Here is a 25,997-nt window from a genome sequence, read left to right on the forward strand (position 1 = left end):
TGGGAAGCGGCGCGGCGCGTGCGCAGTGGCGCTCGGCGGGACCCGCTGAGGCAAAGCGGAGCCGCAGTGACAGAAGCGAGCGGAGCGGCCGCCGGGAGGGACTCACCGAGGCGCAGGGGCTGGAGGTAGTGCTGGGGGTAGGCGACCGCTGGACCGTGACCAAAGCCATCTAGGCGCTGCTGGGCTGTTCCGGGCAGGGCATTCTTGTCCTGAGTGTGGGGGGCGGGAGGGTGACGGAGCCGGGATGGGGCAAGGGGTGTGGGGAAGGGGTGAGGGGAACGGGGAGGAGGACGAGGCCGCGGGAACGGCCGCAGGCTCCGCACCCACCACCGGACTCTCAAGACTGACGCGCCGAACGGGCAGCTGGCGGGCGGGCGGGCGGGCGGTTCGGCAGCTGCGGGGCACAATGAGCGCTCCCAGTGCGCAGGCGCCACCTGTCAGCAACCGCCTCTCCCCTCGGCGCGCGCCGCCGCCTCGCCGTAACCCTTGAGTTGCCGGAAGCCGGCCGGGTGTGTGCGCCTCGGGCCGCCGCCCCCTCCCGGGTTTCCTCCTGGGCTCTGGAATCGTGCAGTTTGGCCGTGCTGGGGGCTGGGGCTTGCGATGGGAGGCGGGGCGTAGGGGCTTGGGGCGTCTCTCGGGTCCCCAAGCCTGAGGGATAACCGTTTTCTGAGGTGGGGCGCAGAGCCTAACCCACCTTAGTGAAAAGAAACTGAGGTGAAAAGCCTGAGGCAAACAAGTTTCCTGGTGGGAAAGGGCGCCGCGGGGTTTGAAACGCTTTCCCCGTGCGTGGGTGGGACTTACTGGGCTAGAGACTTTCCCTTTGACCCCGGCTCTCGGGGGATTTTTCTGAGCTTTTCCACCCTTCCGTCTCCGAGTCTGTGTTTTATGATGAGACTTTTTGAAAGGAAGATTTTAAAATTTAATACCTCGGGAGTCTTCCTCTATTTCCTTGGCCCGTGTCTAAGGACTCCTTCATTATTCTCGAGATGCAGAGAGGCTGAGCGAACCCGGGAGGCCGAGAAAGCTGGGCTCACAGACTTGTAAGGGTCCAACCGGCTATTTACCTCCCACTTGCTTTTTGCTGGAAGAAATTCTCTTAACTAGGATTTGCTCGTTGAGGTTTCCTCTCCTTCGTCTCTGGATGCCATTATTTCATAGACGTATGTGAAATGCCGATTAAGTATTTTAAAGAAATAGTTTTCTAAACGATAAATCATCAGTTGAACATAAGCCAACAATGTAATGAAAAATCGACATTAAAGGGGGGGTGGAAATGGCACTATGCAGATACTACTGATTGATTTCACAGAGAAAGAGAGTTGACAAAGCTATTTCTCAATTTGAGTGGATGTGCTGGTACATACTACCATATATATTAAAGCTGTAAAAACACATTCAGGAACTTGCAGTTATTAACCTACCACCTCCTGTTTGTCACTCAAACTCTCTTGGATCTTATTGCTTCTTGTAAACTGACAGAGCTGTCAGGAGCTCTTTCTGGCCACTGTATGGTTAAGTGCCACTAGAGCCCTCTGTGCTGAGCCTTTGTTCTCTCTCTGGGGCCCTGTGGTTGAAATAATTAGCAGGGAGGTTCCATCAAGAATCAGACACTGAGGGTCCCTGTACTGTACAGTCTTCCGTGGAATGTACTGCAGAGAAGCCAGCTGGTAGGCTTTTGCCCCCTGGTGGTGGTCAAGAGAGCCTGAGAGACAAAATTAAACAAAGCTGTATGGTTCACAGATTAAACAATCTTGTGTTTTTCTCAGAGCTACTTAGTAAACAGGAAAAGAGAAGACAAAGTTCAGAATGAGAACTTTGAACCAAAGCTTTGGAAATCAAACAGGAAGCTATATTGCATAGGCAAAAAATATACATAGCTGAAAGCTGAATGAATTCAAATAAATGAAGTGTGGTTTATAAACCAAAGCATTATTCTAGATTATTCAAATCAATAGGTCTTAGTAATGTACTTATATGTTAGTTTTCTTACTGACTCAGGGACAGAAACACTGATTATATCTACTTTTGTGTAGCAACATAATCATAAATTCTTTTGGAAGATGAGAGACTTAATTCTATTAATCTTACAGTGGGAAAGAGCATTGCCCTAGGAATCAGAGACTTGGCTTCTAGTTCCAGCTCTGTAAAACCTCGAGCAAATGGTTTAAACTTTTTGAGCTTTAGCTTCTTCATTTCTGCAATGGAGCTCTAAGTCACAGTATCCTTGTGCTCAAATGAGATAATGTATGTAGTAAAGTGCAGTGTAAACCATAAAGCCCTGCATGTAACTAAGATAACTTTATTATTCTCTGAAGTTTGTCCCAAGTTCAGTCAGATTTTGCTAGTGTACCCTATGTGTAGAAAATAGCATCAAGCAAAAATGGGATAAAAATAATTTAAAAGACATGATTCCATGCCTTAACAGTAGATTAGTGGTCAAGACATGCCTTATCTGTAGGTGGGTATAGAACATCTTTATTCGTTATACTTGAGGTGATAAAAATCATAGCCAAAACTGGGATTACAAGGTACCCAAATTCACAAAACGTTTGTAACAGAAAGTTAACTTGGGGGGGGCGGGGGGCTGCACCAGTGGCATCCAGAAGTTCCCAGGCCAGGGATCAAACCATACCATAGCAGCAACCTGAGCCACAGCAGTGACAACACCAGATGCTTAACCACTGTGCCACCAGGGAATTCCAAAAGTTAATTTGCAGAGGGAATAGCCCTTCCTGTTATATGACCTTTAAAGGAAACTAAGATTTGGAAACTGTTGGTGCAGGTTCATTAATTTAGTCACCTCTAATTGAGAAAATACTAAGCGTGTATTATATATTAGTCACTATTTTAAAAACAAAAATATACTTCTCATGGGCTCTTAGCCTGTTAGCAGGGAAAAGCTTATCAAGTAATTAATTACGTTGGGTTTACTGGCACTGTTTCTTCAGTCACCTCTGCTAGGCCGCAAGGGAAAGTCTAGGTATTTAGGAAAAGTCTAGGTATGTTCAAAGTGCTTTAGAAACAAGGAGAAGGTCTAGGCTAATGTATTCTCTATGGTATTGCCTGCAGATCTCAATATGGCCACATTGTGAACTGATCTGGATCACTGGGGAACATTTGAAATTTGTGCTCTCTGCGCCATTTATATTTGTTCTTTCGTGGGCTCCACCTGGTTCCATAATGGTCCTCTGATGATATGAAAGAAGAGGTGTCCACTTCCAGTGAAGGGAAGATCCTAGAGTCCTCATAATATGCTAGTTGAACTAGAGAAGGGGGAGGCCAAGAGCAGGATTCCCAAAAGAGGAAGCCAAAGAGATAAGTTCTAGTTATTTATACCACCTTTATTCTTCCCACCTGTGATAATGGAGGCCTAGTTGTGCCATTGGAGCACATTTAAGCCTTAACTTGTATTATCACTTCTTAAGGGATGAAATTATAAGGGAACTTTTGAAATTTCTGAGATCAGTTTGTTCTTAAGCATTGAGTACTTAATGAAAACTATTAACCATCTCGCCAGAAAGGTACACTTACATATTTCACACACATGCTGAAATCTGTTAATGGGCCTCAGGTCAAGAATCCTGATCTAACAGTTAAAACAGTGCTTCTCAACCTTTTTTCATATCATGACATCCATAAAAATGATGTTTGTTTCAGCACACTGGGATAAATTAAAAGGGATTTGGGGTTTGGTGAAAAAAGTTATTTACTTTATATAATTGTAATGATTAAAAATAACAAATATACTAAGAATATGAAATATTGAATGTATGTATTTCCAAATAAAGTCTCTCAAAAATATAATGAAAAACCTGAGATTGCTTCTATAAATATAACATTTTCTCTTTAGGGTTTTATAATTGAAATGACTGAATATAATTCCTGAACAAAACAGTCTGACAGTGATCACTTAGTTGTCATTATCAGTGAGCACTTAGTTTGTACAAGTAGGTGATAAACAATCTTCACAACAATTCAATATTTACAAGTTATATTTGACTCTAGTACCTCTTTTTTCCCCACTGGAAAATGTAACATGACTAGATTTAGAATCCACTCAGACTTTTTCATATTAGGTATATTTTACAAAATAATCACGAAGCTCCAATTTGCAGAGTATGACTATGTTATGAGAGCAGTAATTCTGCAGCTAACTTGGATGTAACTAAAAGGGCACATCAGCTGTAAGCAAAGGGAAAGAATTCAATATATATGAAGGGAGAGCTTGGGAGCTGAGTCCATGAGGAGTATCTGACAGGCCTCCATGCCTTTCCTGGCCACACCTTAGGCTCTGAGTCCTGCTTCTTGGGAGTCTGGAACGTACACTCCTCCAATATCTCCAAAGCTCAGTGTTTATGATGAGCAGCAATACACACTGCAGCTGGCCTCTGAAAGTGATGCCCCAGTGGTAGATTGTTGCTTGGCTTTACTCCTTTATTAAAGGATATTTGATAAAGCAAGTCCTCCATTGTGCTTGCCTCCTGTGGGACCATGAGCACACTAGGGCAGATCATCAGACTCTTTAAGTCTTTGGACTACTCTGAAAATCCTTAGGTCAAACTGCCTCTGACCAGGGGTGATTTCTGTAGATACTCCACTACCCTAGGCCCTTCAGGCCACTCCTAAGGCTAAATAGATAACTATCTTGCAGTATATCTACAACTCATTTATCACACATCAAATGAAGTATGACACTTAAAAGACTATAGTTTATATAGCTAAGCTTGTTAAAATTTGGGGAGGAAAAAAGAAATCATGTTTTCTGTCCTGAATAACCCAACCTTTACATTTAAAATGACTAGTTACAAAGTAATAAAACAAGCATAAATACATACAGATGGAATATATAACAGCTACGAATGAGTAGGGTATGATTGAATCATATATTGCCTCTACCTGATTGTAACTTTTTCTTTCTTTCTTTTTAGGGCCAAGGGTGCAGCATATGGAAATTATCAGGCTAGGAGTTGAATCAGAGCTGCAGCTGCCGGCCTACACGACAGCCATAGCAACACCAGATCTGAGCCATGTCTGCGAACCACACCACAGCTCAAGGCCACCCCGGATCCTTAACCCACTGAGCAAGGCTAGGAATCAAACCCACATCCTCATGGGTACTAGTTGGGTTTGTTTCCCCCGAGCCACAGTTGGCACTCCCCTTTCATTTTAAAAAGTTTTATTGAGGAGTTCCCGTCGTGGCGAAGTGGTTAACGAATCTGCCTAGGAACCATGAGGTTGCAGGTTCGATCCCTGGCCTTCCTCAGTGGGTTAAGGATCCGGCGTTGTCATGAGCTGTGGTGTAGGTTGCAGATGCGGCTCGGATCCTGCGTTGCTGTGGCTCTGGTGTAGGCCGGCAGCTACAGCTCCGATTTGACCCCTAGCCTGGGAACCTCCATGTGCCGCGGGAAGAGGCCCAAGAAATGGTAAAAAGACAAAAAAAAAGTTTTATTGAAGTGTAGTTGATTTACAACGTGGTGATAACTTCTGCTGTACAATGAAGTGATTCAGTTATATATATGCACACTCCCATTCTTTTTCAGATTCTTTCCCATGTAGATATCATCAAATATTTGGTAGAGAATTTTTCTGAAATTTTAATAATCCTATACTAACTTGATTTAACAGTCAGTGTCCAGAAAGGATATAGAAAACACACCAGTTATTTGAACAAACAATTTAACAAGAATTGTTTACTAGATATGAAGTTAAGTGGGTATTGAAAAACTGAAAAGAGAAATTTAAAGTGTGACAGAGGTAGCAACTGTTATTACTTTTAGGCTAAGGAGAAAAAAAAAAACAACTAAACAAAGAAAGCAAAGGAAAAAACTTACAAACTTGGGAGGAGTGACCCCACAGAGCTGAAACTCACATCTCTGAGAAGCCATCACCCAGTTGGTGTTGGTGTCTCAGCTAAGAGAAGGTGCCCCATGGGACCCCAGACCAGTTCAGCAGGGACAACAGCTGGCTGCTGTCAACAAAAACTACAAAACTGTAGAAAAACTGCAAACTGGATTCAGCTGTTGTTGCAGAAATGACCTGCTGCTACCAGAATAAAGAAGCATTGCTGGAGTGAAGCACACTGGAATCAAAATGCTACAAGAAGCAGTCAGGAGGTAGTTTGAAGGAACAAGTCTCTTATCCTTCCTCAGCCATGGGGTCTCCCTCTGATGCCCCAATTAGCAGAGCTCAACAGAGCCAGCTGGCAAGGCAAAGAAATGGGGTTTTCAAGTCCAGCTCTTCTATAAAAGAAAAGTACAAAGGGGTGAGTTTGGAGCTGAGAAAGTAATTTAATAACTGGCACTTAGCTGATGCGGAAATTAATACCAGAAAAAGAATTTATCTTCCATCCTCCAGTTTTGTATACATTTCATGAAGACAACTAAAGACTTTGCTCCTTTTGCTCCCCCATCCAGTCGACATAATGCCATTAATGTACTGGACCAACTTAATGCTAATTGGAATGTCAGAATGCTCAATATCTCTGTGGACTATCTTATGTCAGAGAGCAGGAAAACTGATGTAGCCCTGAGGCAAGACTGTAAAGTTCTACTGTTGGCCCTGCCAAGTAAAAGCAGATTGCTTCTGCTGTTTCTTACCAATTTGTATGGAGAAGTAAGCATTTGCTGGGGCACTAACTGTTTATCAGTGACAGGGGCTGTGTTGATTTGCTGCAGTAGAGTTACTACATATGGAAGAGCAACTTCAATTGAAGGCATCACCTGATTAAATTTATAATCATCCACAATCATTCTGCAAGATCCATCTGCCTTCTTCACAGGCCAAACAGGTAAGTTAAATTGGCATGAGGTAGATCTCATTACCCTCGCTTCTTTTAAATCTTTATTAGTGTTGCTAATCTCTGTAATCCCCCATTCTGCCATCCCAAGAAAGAAATGATTTTTTTGTTTGCTCTTCTGATGTGTGTTAAGTGGGGAAGGGGGACTCCCAAGGGCTTCAATTTGGCCCTGCATATAGTAATGGTCCTTATTCTAGGATCAAAGAGCCAATATGGAAATTCTGCCATTACCAGTTTTCTCTTCTAATTATACATCCAGGAGCTGATGAAATCACCACAGAATGGTTTTATGGACCCACTCAGCCCCGCAGAATTCAAACTTGAGTTAAGATTCCATCTCTCATCTGCCCAATACAAACCCCACTTAAACCGGTAGAATGCATTTGGAGCCCCCAAAATTAACAGTAGTGCCACTGGTTATAAATCCCTGAATAATGATTTTTCCCCATTACACCGTCATTTTAGGAAATAGTCACAGGCCCTTATGGAGAAGACTTGGAGGAAAATTGTTGTTGTTTTGTCTTTTTGTTTGGGTTTTTTGTTTGTTTGTTTTGTTTTTTTTTAGGGCCGCACCTGTGGCATATGGATATTTCCAGGCTAGGGGTCGAATCAGAGCTGCAGCTGCTAGCTACCCCAACCACAGCAACGCAGGATCTGAGCTGTGTCTGCGACCTACACCACAGCTCATGGCAATGCTGGATCCCCAACCCACTAAGCAAGGCCAGGGATCAAACCCACATCCTCAGGGACCACTAGTCGGGTTCATTACCACTGAGCCACAATGGGAACTCCTGGAGGAAGATTTTAGTATATGCTAATGGCAGTGCTGCAGAATCCTTCCTAAAGGGGATCAGACCTCCCCTCTCAATAAAGGGGCTCAGGTCTGGGAGCTGGGTAAGAGAAGTCAGAACTCTCCACTGTGGTGACTAAAGTCATATTTTTGGTCACCAGATATAGATTTTTAAATATTATGAGTAGATGATCAATACTTTATTAGGATGGCTATCTGTTTTAATCCCAGAACCACTGTAATCATTTAGTCAAGCGTCGAAATATCTGATTACCACTGTATCTCTATTTCTTTTTATGGTAAATGTACCCATTTTGTCTTCGGTGGATAAACACTGACATAAGCCTCTATTACTCTGAAACAGGTCATCTCATCATGCCTATCCTATAGAAGAAAGCCAGCATAAAGCTTCAGATAGAAGTACTCTCACTCACTAATGTATTTTTCAATGCTTTAGTAAAAGGGGCATCCCTTAAGTCCTCTCGGTGGATGTACCTGGGGGAAGTAGATATGCAGGTCAATATGTGATTCATCTCCTCCAACATTCCCATCTCCCTAAACCTTTGGATTCCTCATACATTATCCAGGGAAGTTCCATTATCTCAACTTAATTAAACATAGGTCACTGTGGAGTCCAATTTTCAGAGAGTTTACCAAGTAAATAGTGTAGGTGCTAATACACTAAATCCTTATCTCTGGTAAATGTATCCATATCAATAAGTTGAAACCAACCCAGTATTATGTTTTGTGCTCCTTCCTTTAACTCTCTTATACTCTTTACACATATTCCCTGGGTTTCTGTCACTAAACTAGAAAATATTAAAAATATTTTGCCTTGGAGTTCCCATCATGGCGAGCGGTTAACGAATCCGACTAGGAACCATGAGGTTGTGGGTTCGGTCCCTGCCCTTGCTCAGTGGGTTAACGATCCGGCGTTGCCGTGAGCTGTGGTGTAGGTTGCAGACGCGGCTCGGATTCTGCATTGCTGTGGCTCTGGCGTAGGCCGGTGGCCATGGCTCCGATTCGACCCCTAGCCTGGGAATCTCCATATGCCGCGGGAGTGGCCTAAGAAATAGCAAAAAGACCAAAAAAAATTTTTCCTCCTGGTCAGACTTTGTATTTGCCTTGACAGGGCATTTTAAAATCTGATCTTTAGCTTTTATTTTTTTCACAATGGGTTTGCCACCAGGACAAAGGTATCATGAAAACCACTGCTAAATCTAAGCTACAATGAGAAAGGAGAAGACTCACATCAATGTTGTTGTCACTGGACACGTAGATTTAGGCAAGTCAACCACTACTGGCCATCCCATCTGCAAATGTGGTGGGATCAATGAAAGAACCATGGGAAGGTTTGAGAAGGAGGCTGCTGAGGTGGGAAAGGGCTCCTCTGAGTATGCCTGAATCTCAAATAAACCGAAAACTAAACGTGAGTGTGGGATCACCATTAATGTCTTCCTCTGGAAATTCCAGACCACCAAGTACTATGTGGCCATCAGTGATGCCCCAGGATCCAGAGATTTTACCAAAAACATGACTATATGCATATCCCAGGCTGATTGTTGCTGCTGGTGCTGGTGAATTTGAAGCTGGTATCTCCAAGAATGGGCAGACCCTTGAGTATGCCCTTATGGCTTACACTCTGGGTGTAAAACAACTAATTGTTGGTGTTAACAAAATGGACAACACTGAGCCACCCTACAGCCAGAAGAGATGCAAAGGGATCATTAAGGAAGTCAGCACCCACATTAAGAAAATTGGCTACAACTGCAACACAGTAGCATTTGTGCCTATTTCTGGCTGAAATGGTGACAACATGCTGGAGCTAAGTGCTAACATTCCTTGGTTCACAGGATGGAAAGTCACCCATAAAGATGGCAATGTCCATGGAACCATGCTGCTTGAAGCTCTGGATTGCATCCTGCCACCTACTTGGCCAACTGACAGGCCCTTGCATCTGCCCCTCAGGATGTCTACAAAATTGGTGGTTTTGGTAATGTCTCTTTGGATTGAGTGGAGATTGGCTGGTTCTCAAACCTGGTTTGATGGTTACCTTTGTTCCAGTTGATGTTACAACTGAGGTAAAATCTGCTGAAATGCATCACAAAGCTTTGGATGAAGACTTTCCTGGGGAGAATGTGGGCTTTAATGTAAAAAACATGTCTGTCAAAGATGTTCATTGTGGCATTGTTCTGGTGACAGCAAAAATGACCCATCAGTGGAAGCAGCTGGCTTCATAGCTCAGATGATTATCTTGAACCATCCACACTAAATCCGTGCTGGATATGGTGGATCTTCACACAACTAACATTACTCCAAGTGTTCTGAGCTGAAGGAGAAGATGGATCATCATTCTGGGAAAAAGCTGGAAAATGCCCTCAAATTCTTGAAATTTGATTCTGCTGCCATTGTTGACATGGTTCCTGGTAAGCCCACGTGTGCTGAGAGCTTCTCTTTCTATCCTCTTCTGGGTCATTTTGATGTTCATGACATGAGACAGATGATTATTATGGGTGTCATAAGAGTAGTGGACAAGAAGGCAGCTGGAGCTGGCAAGGTCACTAACTCTGCCTAGAAAACTCAGAAGGCTAAATGAATATTATTCCCATTACCTGCCACTCCAGTCTTAATGAGCGGTGGAAGAATGGGCTCAGAACTGCTTGTCTCGGTTAAGCTTAATAATAAAAGACTGGGAGTTCCCGTGATGGCTCAGCAGTTAATGAACCTGACTAGCATCCATGAGGACAAGGGTTCGATCCCTGGTCTTGCTCAGTGCCATGAGCTGTGGTGTAGGCGGCTTGGATCCCTTGTTGCTGTGGCTCTGGTGTAGGCTGGTGGCTACAGTTCCAATTGCACCCCTAGCCTGGGAACCTCCATGTGCCACAGGTGCGGCCCTAAAAGACAAAATAAATAAATAAATGAAAGACTGGTTAATGATGACAATGCATTGTAAAACCTTCAGAAGAGAAGAAGGATATCTTGTGGATCATTTTGTTTTGTGTGTGGCAGTTTTAAGTTGTTAGTTTTTAAAATCAGTGTTCTTTAATGGAAACAACCTGTTCAAGAGTCTGAAACAGAATTTTGAAATCCATTAAAACAAAGTTTAATGAGAAAAAAAATCTGATTTTAGTTATGAATCTACTAGAAGCAAGAGGTGGTTGTGGTGAGTCTTGAAGACAGTGAATATCCCCTTGCAAGGAAGTTGCCCCAGATGAGATTATTACAAAACTTTCAATTAAGAGAAGACCAGTCTTCACAAATACAGGAGGACAAACTGCTTTCATTGGCAAGGTTATCAGTCTCCTAGTCCAGCTAAACGTCCCCATTCCAATTTTCAGGGTACTCCTTCCCAGACAATGTCCCAATTTTCACATGGATAATTTGGCTAGGATGTGAATTCAATTAATATTATAATTCTGCAACCTATAATTGTTTATTAATTGACTGCTATATCATTATATAATGAATTTTTCTCTTATTAATGTTTTTGACTTGGGGTCTGTGTTATCTGATAAAGTATAGCTGTCTCTGCTCTCTTTTGGTTTTCACTTGCATAAAATATCTTTTTCCATCCCTTTGCTTTGAGCCTATGAGTATCCTTAAAGATGATGTCTCTTGTGGCAGCATGTAGTTAGGTCTTTTTTTAATCACCCAGCTACTCTATGCATTTTGTTGGAGAATTTAATCCATTTACATTTAGAGTAACTATTCATAGGTGAAGACTTGTTAATGTCACCTTATTAATTGTTTCTGGCTGTTTTTTTTTTGTTTGTTTTTTGTTTTTTGTCTTTCTTTTGTTGTTGTTGCTATTTCTTGGGCCGCTCCCGAGGCATATGGAGATTCCCAGGCTAGGGGTTGAATCGGAGCTGTAGCCACCAGCCTACGCCAGAGCCACAGCAACGTGGGATCCGAGCCGCGTCTGCAACCTACACCACAGCTCACGGCAACGCCGGACCGTTAACCCACTGAGCAAGGGCAGGGACCGAACCCGCAACCTCATGGTTCCTAGTCGGATTCGTTAACCACTGCGCCACGACGGGAACTCCTCTGGCTGTTTTATAGTTCCTTTGTTTCTTTCTTCCTTACACACGAAAAAAATCTTATTAGTAGCTTAAAATCCAGCTTGGAAATCTGTTTTTCTGTGAAAACTTCCCTGACCACCCTGAGAAAATTTAATGCCATTCCTCTGTGTTCTTTAACATTTTAGAAGATATTCTACTTATCACTTACTCTATTTATAAGTACCCCTACTTTTACATTTGCACATGGAATTGCATCTGTTTATCACTTTTTCCCTCACTAAACTAGAAACTTCAAAAGCAGGGCTTATCCATCTTTGTAACTCCAATGTCTGCCTGCATGAAGAAAGCACCCAGTAGAGGTTTATTGAGTGGAATTTATCTGGTGGCATCCAAACAAACAAAATTTTTTTTTTTTTTGCTTTTTTTTTTAGGGCCACACCTACCTCATATGGAAGTTCCCAGGCTATGGGTTGAATCAGAACTACAACTGCCGGCCTACGCTGCAGCCACAGCAATACCAGATCTGAGCCATGTCTGCAACCTACACTGCAGCTCATGGCAATGCTGGATCCTTAACACACTGAGCGAGGCCAGGGATCAACCCACATCCTTATGGATACTAGTCAGGCTTGTTACCGCTGAGCCACAACAGGAACTTCCAAAACATATTTTAGAAGAATTGGGGAGTTCACGTCATGGCTCAGTGGTTAACGAGTCTGACTGGGAACATGGGGTTTCTGGTTTGATCCCTGGCCTCACTCAGTGGGTTAGGGATCCAGCATTGCCATGGGCTGTGGTGTGGGTCCCAGGCAAGGCTGGAGTCCTGTGTTGCTGTGGTTCTGGCGTAGGCTGGTGGCTACAGCTCTGATTGGACCCCTAGCCTGGGAACATCCATATGCCACGAGCGCGGCCCTAGAAAAGGCAAAAAGACCGAAAAAAAAAAAAGAAGAAGGAGAAGAAGAAGAAAGAATTGGGAGGAAGCTTTTTAGCAATTTCAGGAGATGGACGCCATCAGCAAAGAAAGCAGTTTGTGAGAATATACAGTTGGGACCTATCAAAGAAATGTATTTTCTAATATTTATTATTTATCGACTGCTTTAAAAACGTTTTAAGGCAGCTATTTTTAAGTGGTGGAACCTGTTGTCTCCAAAGGCAGTACATTTTGTTTATTCAACTAGAACATATGTTGATAAAAAGAAAAGTGAATACTCTAGCACATTATAAATAATACCATTTCAAATTAAAGGATCCTTAGATTATAACCACCTTAGAGGCAGAAGCCATGTAAATAAAATTTACCTTTTACATAGCACCTTGCCTAATATGCACAAATGCTTAAATCATTTTTGACATAGAGGTGATTTTGATAATCTGTTACTGAATCTTTAGTCATTTACAATTAAGTAGGTGATGTGGTAATTATCCATTTTTCCTTTTTATTAGTAAATAAATCAGATAAATCTCATTCCTCTCAGAACTTCCCCCTCCAAAAATATTTTTAGCAAGATTATTAGTCTGATGTCTTTGTCACATGAATGAGGTGGCTGTCAAAGTTTTACTTCTCACTTTGTAATTTCAAAAATTAATGAGGACTATAATAATGTTTTTAAAAATTCAATTGCATTACTTTTGCTGGATTTTTTTGTTAATTGTGAGTTTTCTTGTCTGAACACTAGCCTAGCACTAAGCTTTGGTCAGTATCAACAGAAATAACAGTAGTACAGTTTGAAAAGTTTAGCAGTTGAGAACTTTTTAGCATTCAGTAGAATGGTGGGATGAGGTGGGGGTGGAGGAGCAAATTTTGATCGTCCAGAGTATTTTTTGTTGTTTATTAATATTTACTTTTTCTCTTTTGTTATTAGTACTAGCCTGTCAATAGTTTCCCCTACCTTTTGGTTATATCCAGATGAATGAGTCAGCATCTCAAGAGGAACCCAAACCAACAGAGGTACCTGGTCTACATAGTTTTCTAATCATTTAACCATGAGTGGAAATTGAGATGCAATATGATATTCTATCATTGAATTATTTCTTTTTAGTTGAAGTATTCTGCATCAAGTTTTGACAAAGATGGGGTCAACTGACAGTTGAGTCACAGTAATCTGCTTCTAGTTGCTTGGCATTCTTTATGTATAACAAGTCTGTTGCTATTTGCATTTGTTACTACAGCTACTTAATGTGGTTTTTATTTGATGTGATGTTTATTCATTGTGTGCATTTTTTACATAAAAAACTTGCTATACTAGAGTATAAATATTTTATTTCTAGCTCCTTTTGGATACCATTTACTAACACTATTTCCAATTTCAGGAAAATGGGAAGGAAGACAAAGAAAGAAAACAGGAAGAAACTGAAACGAAAGACCCTATTAAGGTAGAGTTTTCACAAATGATAAGATATTAATGCTGCAGAGCATACTGGACATATTAATTTTCTTATGAAAAAAGGAAAAGATGCAGGTATCCAAAAAGATAAACGAAACAGCAAATGCGAAAGGGCAAACTCACATTGATTGTTAAGCAGACTCATTTGAGTTGGTAGCAGGAAACTTCCAAAGACAGGAAAGTTATTTGTGAGGAGTTGTTATGAATTATAAGTAAATAAAGGCTGCTTTCTAAAATCAGACTGTTACCTTAAGTATAATAACCATCAGTTTTTAGGGGAATGTCACTATTATTCTGAACATGTAATTTCTATGTTAATCATTTAAGTAACTTTGTGTTTAAATAATTACAAGACTTCAATGAGGAAAAACATTTTTATAGAAAAGGGAAGGCAATTGAAAATAGTTATATGGATTCACTATTAAGTTGACTAATGTGAGTATTAAAGCATTCTATTATCATTATTTTAAAAGTACATTAGCATGAGTACAAAAAAGCTATTTTGCCACCATTTATTCATAAAAATAACTTTTACTTTGCTTAATTAAGGTGAATATGTTTTTCTTTCTATCACAAACATGGAAGGTGATTCTAATAGTAAAAGAAAACAGCAGCATTTTCAAAGGTCTGATTTCACTCTTTTGTGGTCCCAAATTATATTTCTAGAAAGTATTGTCTAATTCAAGGATTAATATACATCTAGAATAATATTCTTAGCATATTACTTTATTAGCAATAGGAAGATGTGGTGGAGTTCCCGTCGTGGCGCAGTGGTTAACGAACCCGACTAGGAACCATGAGGTTGCGGTTCGATCCCTGCCCTTGCTCAGTGGGTTAACGATCCGGCGTTGCCGTGAGCTGTGGTGTAGGTTGAGACACAGCTCAGATCCTGCGTGGCTGTGGCTCTGGCATAGGCCGGTGGCTACAGCTCCGATTCAACCCCTAGCCTGGGAACCTCCATATGCCACGAGAGCGGCCCAAGAAAATGGCAAAAAGACAAAAAAAAAAAAAAAAAGATGTGGTAACATGTTGAGCCGAAGCACTTTATCTTGTAAATGCAGTAAATAGACTGTGATTACTGCTTTGCTTCTTATATACAGCATTAAATCTTAGCAAAATTCAGGAGATTTTGGTAACTTTTATAAGAGATTTCTCTGTATTCTTTAATTAGGAGAATTGATGCAACTTTGATGAAAAGCAACTCATTTTTAATTGGAGTTTCTTTTTCCCCTTTTAGAGTTCAAAGAGTACACTAGACATTTCAGCATCAGGCACCTGCAGCAATGTGGCTGAAGCAGCAGCAAATAAAACCAAATCCCAAGGTAGAGAATGAACCTTTCTCCTAAACTATTATTAAGTTTTCAATGGGGATCGACTCCTCAAGATTTTGCCTTTTAAAAATATAATCAGGGGTATTTTAAATGCAGTTTGGGAAATACTTTAAAATGTATTCTTGGCACAACGGGATCCGAGGCATCTCTGGAGAACTGGGATGCAGGTTTGATCCCCAGCCTGGCACCATGGGTTAAGGATCCAGCATTGCTGCAGCTGCAGCATAGGTTACAACTGCAGCTCAGATCTGATCTCTGGCCCAGAAACTCCTTATGCGCAGGGACCGCCAAAGAAAAAGAATTGCATTCTCATCACTTTCTATTATACTTTTGAGGCAACTTATGACTATTCATCTTGTACTTAAAGAGAAAATTTAGCTAAGAGAGCACCTAGCAGACAGCCCATTAATACAAAAGTAAAACTAGTGATTCAACCTGCCTGAGTTTTCCTGTTTCTTCTTTTTATCTCTGTACTTGACTACACATTTATTCTATTTAACTTCCAGACCAATCCTTAACCCAAATCCCATGTAATTATGCAGATGGAAAATTTATATGATCAAAACACACCAAATAAGTAGGCAGGACATACATCCCTTTCACTACAGTTCTTCTAACTTTAATTAGTAAAATCCTGAATGACAAAATTTTCGCAATATTTAACATATCACTCAGAAAATTAGAAGCAATAGCAAAAATACTTCTCCAGCTTCCAATACCCTATCTGTTAAACTCTCTGCTTCTGTACCCATATACTCTACTTTCTCTCCTATTACAACACATGTTCTTAATCTTTTTTGTATGTGCTGTGAGAACTCTCAATAGTCTGGTGAAGCCTATGGACCCTTTTCAGAATAATGTTCTTTAAGGCATACACTAAAATGTCTAGAAATAAAAAAAAGTATTAAAATTCAACTATTAAAATGTTTAAAAAATTAAAAATCAAAAAAATTTAACAATTTTATATTATAGTTAAATGAAATTCTTTTCAATTTTGTTTATAACTATTGAGTGTTTAGTATGTGCTAGGCTGTGCTAGGCTGAACTATAAAAATAATAAAGCATTTTCTAAACTATAAATTGCTATACTGATGCTAGTTCCAACTTATAGATGCTCACTTTTCTCCAAAGTGTTTTTCTGTCTTTTAAACAAATTAAAAGAATTATTTACTATTTCTTCTTATTAATACGTATTATAATATACACATATTAAGAACCAAACTTTCTAGAACTTATTTTACCTTTATTATAAATCTAGTACTGGAGTTGCCGTCGTGGCGCAGTGGTTAACGAATCCGACTAGGAACCATGAGGTTGCGGGTTCGGTCCCTGCCCTTGCTCAGTGGGTTAACGATCCGGCATTGCCGTGAGCTGTGGTGTAGGTTGCAGATGCGGCTCGGATCCTGCGTTGCTGTGGCTCTGGCGTAGGCTGGCAGCTACAGCTCCGATTCGACCCCTAGCCTGGGAACCTCCATATGCCGCGAGAGCCGCCCAAGAAATAGCAAAAAAAAGACAAAAAAACAAAACAAAAAACTTAGTACTATCTTCAGCTTCACTAATTTCTAAAAAGTTTCCTGGCACTCCCCTCCCTACCTGCTCCCCACCACAGATTTCTTGATTTTACTTCCTCCTCACTCCCACCCTCAACCACCATTAACGCTGCATGTAAACTTTGCCTTTACCTTAATCACTTGAGCCAGTTTATAAATGAACAGTTTCATTTTATTTATTTTATTTATTCATTTATTTATTTTTCCTTTTTATGGCCGGACCTGCGGCATATGGAAGTTCCCAGGCTAGGGGTCAAATCGGAGCTGCAGCTGCTGGCCTACACCACAGCCACAGCAATCCTTAACCCACTGAGCAAGGCCAGGGATTGAACCCACATCCTCATGGATACTAGTTGGGTTTGTTACCGCTGACCCACAACGGGAACTCCTTGAACTCTTTCATTTTAAACATACCAAACAGAATTGTGATCTAGGTGATTTGCTATAGTTTTAATTAGGTGTTCACTTTAATCAGTTTATGGCCAAATTTGCACATACAAATCTTCACACATGTATTCCATCATGTAATTTATTCTCTCTAGAAAACAGATCAATCAAGAGTTTATGGTCTTAAAAAACAAAAAAAATTAAAAAAAAAAAGAGTTCCTTTCGTGGCTCAGCAGTTAATGAACCCAACTAGTATCCACAAGAACACAGGTTCAATCCCTGGCCTTGCTCAGTGGGTTAAGGATCCAGCATTGCTGTGGCTGTGGTGTAGGCCATTGGCTACAGCTCTGATTCAACCCCTAGCCTGGGAACCTTCATATGCTGTGGGTGGGGCCCTAAAAAAAAAAAAAAAAAAAAGAGTTTGTGGCCTTTTCTGTTGTACTTTCAATTTGTTATTGCTTTCCAATGTATGGTAGAAGGAAGTATGTTTTGTTTGTTTAAGTCTATCCATCCCAGTATATGATGTATAATGAAATCATTGTAGTTGCTTGTTGCAATATCAAATGCAATGCAATGCACTACTTATTCAGTGATCAGTCACTATTAAACCTAATAAACTGAATCTCCCTTTGTAAATGTGTGTGTGTGTATAAGAAGTGGGAAGAGGAATTATTCTTCCAATTTCAATATGTCGAAAGGAGTGTCTTTATCTTTTTTATATACTTGTCAAAATTAAAATGATGTTTTCTTGCCAGGCAGCTTCCAGAATATACTCAAATACATATCTTTGTATAGAAAATATTGTGGTTAGGGAGTTCTCGTTGTGGTGCAGTGGTTAACGAATCCGACTAGGAACCATGAGGTTGCGGGTTCGGTCCCTGCCCTTGCTCAGTGGGTTAACGATCCGGCATTGCCGTGAGCTGTGGTGTAGGTTGCAGACATGGCTCGGATCCTGTGTTGCTGTGGTTCTGGCATAGGCCGGTGGCTATAGCTCTGATTCGACCCCTAGCCTGGGAACCTCCATATGCCGTGGGAGTGGCCCAAAGAAATAGCAAAAAGACAAAAAAAAAAAAGAAAGAAAATATTGTGGTTAAATGTACCATGTGACGTCCTCATTTCTTTCCCTGGTTGTTATATTTTTCAGGTTATGAGCTTAACTTGGATTTTGAAAAAACTTTTTTTATACTATTAGTTTGCTTAGCTTTATTTTTACTACACAGCTCTAAATTAACAGAGTTTGGGAGTTCCCACCATGACATAGCAAAAACAAATCCGACTAGGAACCATAAGGTTGCAGGTTCAATCCCTGGCCTTGCCCAGTGGGTTAAGGATCTGGCGTTGCCATGAGTTGTGGTGTAGGTCACAGACATGGCTTAGATCCTGCATTGCTGTGGCTGTGGCTGTGGTTGTGGCTGTGGCTGGCAACTGTAGGTCCAATTTGACCCCTAGCTGGGAACCTCCATATGTTGTGGGTGGGGCCCTAAAAAGCAAAAAAATTAATTAATTAATTAACAGAGTTTGAGGGAGTTTGCATTGTGGCTCAGTGGGTTGAGAACCAGATTAGTATTCGTGAGGATGCAGGTTTAATGCCTGGCCTTTCTTAGGGGGTTAAGGATCCAGCGTTGCTGCAAGTTTGGTGGAGGTTGCAGATGCGGCTCAGATCTGGCCTTGCTGTGTCTGTGGTGTAGGCCAGCAGCTGCAGCTCTGATTTGACCCCTAGCCTGGGAACTTCCAGGCTAGCCAGGTGCAGCCCTATAAGGAAAATAAATTTTTTTAAAAAAATTTTTGTATGAAAATGCCTTTTCCTATAGCTACTGAATTTTAATTTCAATCGTGTTTAATAGTGCTTCTTTTCATCCTTCTTTCACAGTGGTGATTCTACATTACATAAAAATGTTAAGAAATCCTAATAAGAACAAGCCTGCTGAGTTTCAGACAGGACCTGTGTTTAAAGAAAACATTACACATTTAGTTGAGTAGTCCTGCTGGGTCAATTTTCACCAGTTTAATCAGCAGCCAGTCCTTCTAATGTTATGTGCCTTCTTGTGAAGAGTCTGCTAAAGCTTGTTATGAGTTGGATTATAATTCATTCCTATTTATGTCTTTAAATAGGTTGTACTGAGGCCATGCCCAGTAGTAGGTCATGCACTAAGTGCAGGAAATGATAAAAGTAACTTATAAGGTTGGCACTTTCAAAATATGAATAAGGAAATTCTTTTGTGTCCCTGCTTATTTAGTTAAAGGCATTTATGCCCATTGTGCCTGAATAGGACTCTATGTTAGAAGGTGGATTAATACAAGGGTGAAGGTGTGTGTGTTGGAAGAGAATTTGAAAGGCTCTTAATTCCATAAAGAGTTTAGGAAGATAATCCTGAAAAAGAATTCTAGTGATTCATGAAAAGATGCTTGGCATCCCTAATTATAAGAGAAATGCAAATCGAAACTACAATTAGGTACCACCTCACACCTGTCAGATTGCCTATCATTAAAAAGTCTACAAATAACAAATGCTGGAAAGGGTGTGAAGAAAAGGGAACCCTTCTACACTGTCGGTGGGAATGTAAATTGGTGCACCCACTATGGAAAGCAGTGTGGAGTTTCCTCATAAAACTAAAAATAGCTTTACCATATGATCTAACAATCCCACTCCTGGGCGTATACCAGACAAAACAATGATTCAAACAAATATAGGAGTTCCCGTTGTGGCTCAGTGTTAACAAATCTAACCTGGAACCATGAGGTTGCAGGTTTGATCCCTAGCCTTGCTCAGTGGGTGAAGATCTAGCATTGCTGTGAGCTGTGGTGTAGGTCGCAGACTCAGCTTGAATCTAGCATTGCTGTGGCTGTGGTGTAGGCCGGCAGCTACAGCACCGATAGGACCCCTAGCCTGGGAACTGCCATATGCTGCGGGTGCAGCCCTAGAAAAGACAGATAAAAAAAAAAAAAAAAAGAATACATGTACCCCAGTGTTCATAGCAGCACTATTTACAATAGCCAAGACTTGGAAATGCCCTAAATTTCCACTGACAGATGAATGGATTAAGAAGGTGTGGTACAAGTATACAATGGAATACTATAGCCACAAAAAAGAACAAAATAATGCCATTTGCAGCAACATGGATGCAACTAGAGATACTCATACCAAGTGAAGAGGGTTAGAAAGAGAAAGACAAATACCACCATGATATCACTTACTTGTGGAATCTAAAATATGTCACCGGAGGAGTTCCTGTCATGGCTCAGCAGTAACGAACATGACTAGGATCCATGAGGATGCAGGTTCAATCCCTGGCCTCACTCAGTGCGTTAAGGATCGGGCATTGCCCTGAGCTGCAGTGTGGGTCACAGATGTGGCTCAGATCCCACATCACTTTGGCTGTGGCGTAGGCCAGCAGCTGTAACTCCAATTCAAGCCCCAGCCTGGGAATTTCCATATGCCACAGGTGTGGCCATAAAAAGAACAATAAAAAAATAAAAAATAAAAAAAATAAAATATGGCACAAATGAATCTATTTAAAAAACAGAAACAGACTCACAGACATAGAGAACAGACTCGTGGTTGCCAAGGAAGCAGGGGAGAGGGAGAGAGATGGACTGGGAGTTTTCGGGTATGGTAGATGAACTATCACATTTAAATTGATCGGGAGTTCCCGTTGTGCTTAGTGGTAAAGAACCTGACTAGTATCCATGAGGATGCAGTTTCCATCCCTGGCCTCGCTCAGTGTGGGTTAAAGATCCAGTGTTGCCATGAACTGTGGTGTAGGTTGCAGACATGGCTTGGATTTGGCATTGCTATGACTATGGCATAGGCTGGCAGCTGCAGCTCCAATTTGACCCCTAGCCTGGGAACTTCCACATGCCTTGGGTGTGGCCCTAAAAAAGCAAATAGAAAAATAAATAAATAAAATGGATAGACAACAAGGTACTGCAGTATAGCACAGGGAACTATATTCAATCTCCCGGCATAAACCATAATGGAAAGGAATATTTTTAAAAAGAATGTTAAGAAACAGCAACAAAAAGAATTCTAGTGCCTAGCTTTGATGGCATTGTGACATCAATAATTATTTATTAAGTACGTAAATAAATCAATTTGTCTGTAAAAGGTTTAAGAGTGTCCAAGCACAGACCTGCTTAAAAAACAACAACAACCCAGTACCTGTTTGAAACTATATTCAATTGAACCTCTGAATTAATTTTCCATTGGGGAAGTGCTGTAATTTATGAATTCAGAAGTCACTCAATCAAGAGAAAGCTACCGCGAGGCTTGTTCAGAATCCTGATTTATTGACCCTGCCATTGCTGTGCCTCCTTTTCTTTTCTTGGTTTTATGGCTGTAAGAGAGAAGTGTTTGACTAGAGTTGTAACCAAACACACATCTACTTCTATTCTGCACGTCAGTGGGAACAATACAAGCACTAGGATTATTGCTTAGCAACCTATAATAGCCAGGAACACTAGAGGAGCACTAGCAGGCTGCAGCAAAGATAGCAGAATGTCCCAGTTCATGTGCAAGTTTACTAATGAACCATGCAGATGGGTAGATATTAAATTGCAATACCTGTGGCACTACCCTTAAAGCAGGAGGAGGAGTATCTGCCTTGGGTTATGCTGGAGAGATTAAAAGCAAAGAGAGTACATTAGAACCTGTAGACTTAAAATAATTATTCTCTTTCACACTTATTTAAAATAGAAACAGGAGTTCCCGTCGTGGCACAGTGGAAACAAATCTGACTAGCATCTGTGAGAACTTAGGTTCAATCCCTGGCGTTGCTCAGTGGGTTAAGGATCTGGCATTGCCGTGAGCTGTGGTGTTTGCCAGCAGTTACAGCTCCTATTCAACCCCTAGCCAGAGAATCTCCATATACCATGGGTGTGACCCTAAAAAGACAATAAATAAATAAATAATAAAAAAGTATTATATATTAATGAGAATTATGACAAAACAAAATGGACCCCCCCAAAAAAGTGTTCATTTATAAATCCAACTCCAACTGAGAGGTAAAGGAGAGCATTTACTACCCTCCTTGCTTCTCTGTATTGCAATATGAGAATAAGCCAAGGAGGAAATCAAAACTTAGAACTTAGGAGGGAGGTTCATAAATACTGGACTTAAGATATTCTTTCGATGAAATATTGCCTTTTTAAGGTTTTTTTTTTTTTTTTAAAGACTACTTGTTTTTTTTCCTTGGCATAAAAAGGGGTACTCTCTAGGCAAGATTTTATTTTATTTATTTATTTATTTATTTATTTATTTATTATTTTTTTTGGTCTTTTTGTTGTGTTGTTGTTGCTATTTCTTGGGCCGCTCCCGCGGCATGTGGAGGTTCCCAGGCTAGGGGTCGAATCAGAGCTGTATCCACCGGCCTACGCCAGAGCCTCAGCAACGCGGGATCCGAGCCGCGTCTGCAACCTACACCACAGCTCACGGCAACGCCGGATCGTTAACCCACTGAGCAAGGGCAGGGACTGAACCCGCAACCTCATGGTTCCTAGTCGGATTCGTTAACCACTGCGCCACGACGGGAACTCCTCTAGGCAAGATTTTAAAGTGTTCCTCAGAGTATTCTCAATAAAGCTGGGGAAATTTTTAAATCGATAAAAATAATTTTAAAATGTTTAAAATATTTGGATAGCCTCCCCTAAAATGAAAATGAATAAATACTTTGCTCTTAAATGCCTCCAAAAGATTGAGAGGAGGGAATACTCCTAAACTGATTCTATGAAGTCACCGTCACCTTGATACCAAAACCATACAAAGACACTACCAAAAAAGGAAATTACAGGCAGGAATTCCCACTGTGGCTCAGCAGTTAACAAACCCAACTAGGATCCATGAGGATGCAGGTTCGATCCCTGGCCTCGATCAGTGGGTCAACGATCCGTCCTTGCTGTGAGCTGTGGTGTAGGTGACAGATGAGGCTTGGGTCTGGTGTTGCTGTGGCTTCGGTGTGGGCCAGCAGCTGTAGCTCCCATTGGAGCTCTAGCCTGGGAACTTCCATATGCTATAGGTGTGGCCCTAAAAAGCATAAAAAAAGAAAGAAAATTACAGGCCAGTATCTTTAATGAATATAAATGCAAAAATCCTCAAGAAGATATTAGCTGAGTCCAACAACACATAAAAAGGATCATACACCATGATCAAGTTGGATACATCCCAGGGTCACAAGGATGATTCAACATAAGCAAATAAATTAATGTGATACATGCATCAACAAAAGGAAAGACAAAAAGCACATGACCATCTCAATACACTCAGAAAAAGCATATAATAAAACTCAGCATTTATTCATGATTAAAAAACTCTCATCAAAGTGGGTATAAAGGGAATATATTTCGGCATAATAAAAGCTATTAGCGAAAAACCCACAAGAATTCTTTCTGACTGTTTAGATTTTTGTGTTCAAAGCATTTGTTCATTTAGCCTAGGTTATCTTTTTTTTTTTTTAATCTGTGAGATTGATGGTTATGTCCCCACTTTCATTTCTTATATTATTTGTGTCTTCCCTCTTTTTCTCTTTGCCAATCTGGCTAACTTGTTAATTATGTTGATCTTTTCAAAGAACCAACATTTGGTTTCATTGATTTTCTCCTCCGCAGAGGAGATTTTTCTACTTTTTCCTTTTTATTTATTTACTCAAGAATTTACATTGCTCTAGACTTATAGATACTTATTTTATATGGGTTATAATCCAATACTACTAATTTATTTCATTGTTTATTCAGATTGTTCCATCTTTGGCCATTGAGAGCTCTTTCAGTTGGCTGCTGTGTCCCTTTAATATGTCCCAATCAGTGTAGAGGGTTTTTTGTTGTTGTCGTTGTTGTCATTGTTTTGGGTTTTGTCTCTCTCTCTCTTTTTTTTTTTCTGTCTTTGTAGGGCTGCACCCACAGCATATGGAAGTTCCCAGGCTAGGGGTCGAATCAGAGCTGCAGCTGCCAGCCTACACCACAGCCACAGCAATGCAAGATCTGAGTCATGTCTTCGACCTACACCACAGCTCACAGTAATGGCAGATCCCCAACCCACTGAGTGAGGCCAGGGATTGATTGAATCAGCATTCTCATGGATCCTAGTTGGGTTCTTTATTGCTGAGCCACGATGGGAACTCCAATGTAGAGGGTTTTTTGAGCACTCTTTTGCTTTCTGACACTAAAAGATGAACAGGCTCATCTTGACTATTACCTGCCCCAGTTCTAGAATCAGCCATTTTTCCAATGAATCCTGATTTTTTAAAGTTGGAGAATGATGGAGTTCCTGTCATGGCTCAAAGGTTAATGAACCAGACTGGCATCCATGAGGATGCAAGTTCGATCCCTGGCCTCACTCAGTGGGTTAAGGATCCAGTGTTGCCACGAGCTGTGGTGTAGATCAAAGACGTGGCTTGGATCCTGCGTTCCTATGGCTGCGGCGTAGGCCAGAGACTACAGCTCCGATTAGACCCCTAGCCTGGGAACCTCCATATACCGAGGGTGCAGCCCTAAAAAGACAAAAATAAATAAATAAATAAATAAAATAAAATTGGAGAATGATATTAAAAATTGACATCTGAATACTAGGTGTCCAAGTTCTCTTAATTTTAAAAAATAATATAACTTTTTATTTCCTCTGATTTCTCTGCCCTGAGGATAGTAATTACACTTCTTTTAGAACTTCTTACATTTGTTCTGTTAATGATGTTTCCTTGGATAGTATTAATCATTGCATTTGTTGAGCTTAGTCACAGAGATAGTTTTCTTTAAATATTTATTGATACTTATGTGTGTGCTTATATTTGGATTTGGGAATCCATATTTGCTTATCTGTGGATGGAATTCCTGTTTTCTATAACCAGCTGCCAATGATTGTGGAGAAGGGGTAAGATATGCAGGCAGTTACGTCTGTCAGCAATTCATTTTCTGCGTGTGTGGAGGCATTATCCTGCCTCTCTAGCTCAAACTCTCCTGTCCTAGTTCAAGGGTGAACTTCTGTGGTGCCTGGTGATTAGCTCAGATGGGAATAAAGATATACCGAAAGGTCCATCATCCCCCTGCAACACATGTCTACATCTTTTAAACTTAGGATGCCTCAAAACTGCTCCCACATTTCACAGTGCTGTTTTCTTTCAGTCCTATAGTTTCTTCAATCAAACCCCACCTACTTTACATTTTTCAGAGACCCTTAAAATTTCTGACTATTGAAGGCCTTCATGACTGTTAGCATTCTTTTTTTTTTTTTTTTTTTTCTGCCTTTTGTCTTTTGTGAGGCATATGGAGGTTCCCAGCCTACAGATCAAATCAGAGCTACAGCTGCCAACCTATGCCACAGCCACAGCAATGCCAGAACCAAGCCTCCCCTGCAACCTACACCACAGCTAACGGCAACACCAGATCCTTAACCCCCTGAGGGAGGCCAGGGATTGAACCCACATCCTCATGGTTGCTAGTCGGGTTTGTTAACCACTGAGCCACGACAGGAACTCCTGTTAGCATTCTTATATTCATATTAAAGCACTCTCTCTCTGTCTTCTGTCATTTCTAAAGATTTTGGTAGGTAGGGGATGTAGGTGCCTGTTCTCACCTTGGTCTAATCTTGGTCTAATATCTTCACAAAAAAGAAGTTAGAAATATGAGAATGGGAAGAAATATTTACATGTATATGTGTGGTAGATGCTCTTCACTACCTACTCACCAGACCTTTTCTCACCTTTTTGTCTGCCAATTGAACCTCCATTTTGTAGCAGACAGAAACCACTTA

General features: G+C 40.9%; 2 protein-coding genes and 1 pseudogene across 51 annotated transcripts in view; 2 read left to right on the forward strand and 1 right to left on the reverse strand.

The window, feature by feature from the left end:
• Window positions 1-408, reverse strand: part of SSH2 (slingshot protein phosphatase 2) — a 267,869-nt gene extending 267,461 nt beyond the window's left edge. For all 8 annotated transcript variants that reach the window (XR_014821493.1, XM_084985385.1, XM_084985388.1 and 5 more), the window contains exon 1: window positions 107-408. Coding sequence is in view for 7 of the 8 variants with exons in the window: in XM_084985385.1 (XP_084841511.1) it covers window positions 107-169 (63 nt within the window). In the remaining variant the exon portion in view is untranslated. The remainder of the gene's footprint in view (window positions 1-106) is intronic.
• Window positions 72-25,997, forward strand: part of EFCAB5 (EF-hand calcium binding domain 5) — a 118,781-nt gene continuing 92,855 nt past the window's right edge. For 37 of the 43 annotated variants that reach the window (XR_014821480.1, XR_014821486.1, XR_014821483.1 and 34 more), the window contains exons 1-4: window positions 72-125; window positions 13,471-13,556; window positions 13,919-13,981; window positions 15,230-15,314. Coding sequence is in view for 18 of the 43 variants with exons in the window: in XM_084985344.1 (XP_084841470.1) it covers window positions 13,515-13,556; window positions 13,919-13,981; window positions 15,230-15,314 (190 nt within the window). In the remaining 25 variants the exon portion in view is untranslated. Of the gene's footprint in view, window positions 138-13,470; window positions 13,557-13,918; window positions 13,982-15,229; window positions 15,315-25,997 lie in introns of those variants that run through there. The other 6 variants (XM_084985345.1, XM_084985351.1, XM_084985359.1 and 3 more) reach the window with 2 other exon arrangements.
• Window positions 8,817-10,182, forward strand: LOC100516935 (elongation factor 1-alpha 1 pseudogene; annotated as a pseudogene).

This window comes from Sus scrofa, chromosome 12 (assembly GCF_054392235.1).
Source record: "Sus scrofa isolate SSC_HxYL_T2T_F1_AM1 chromosome 12, Sscrofa_HxYL_maternal_Yorkshire_Landrace_v2.0, whole genome shotgun sequence".
In the NCBI taxonomy this organism is placed as follows: Eukaryota; Metazoa; Chordata; class Mammalia; order Artiodactyla; family Suidae; genus Sus; species Sus scrofa.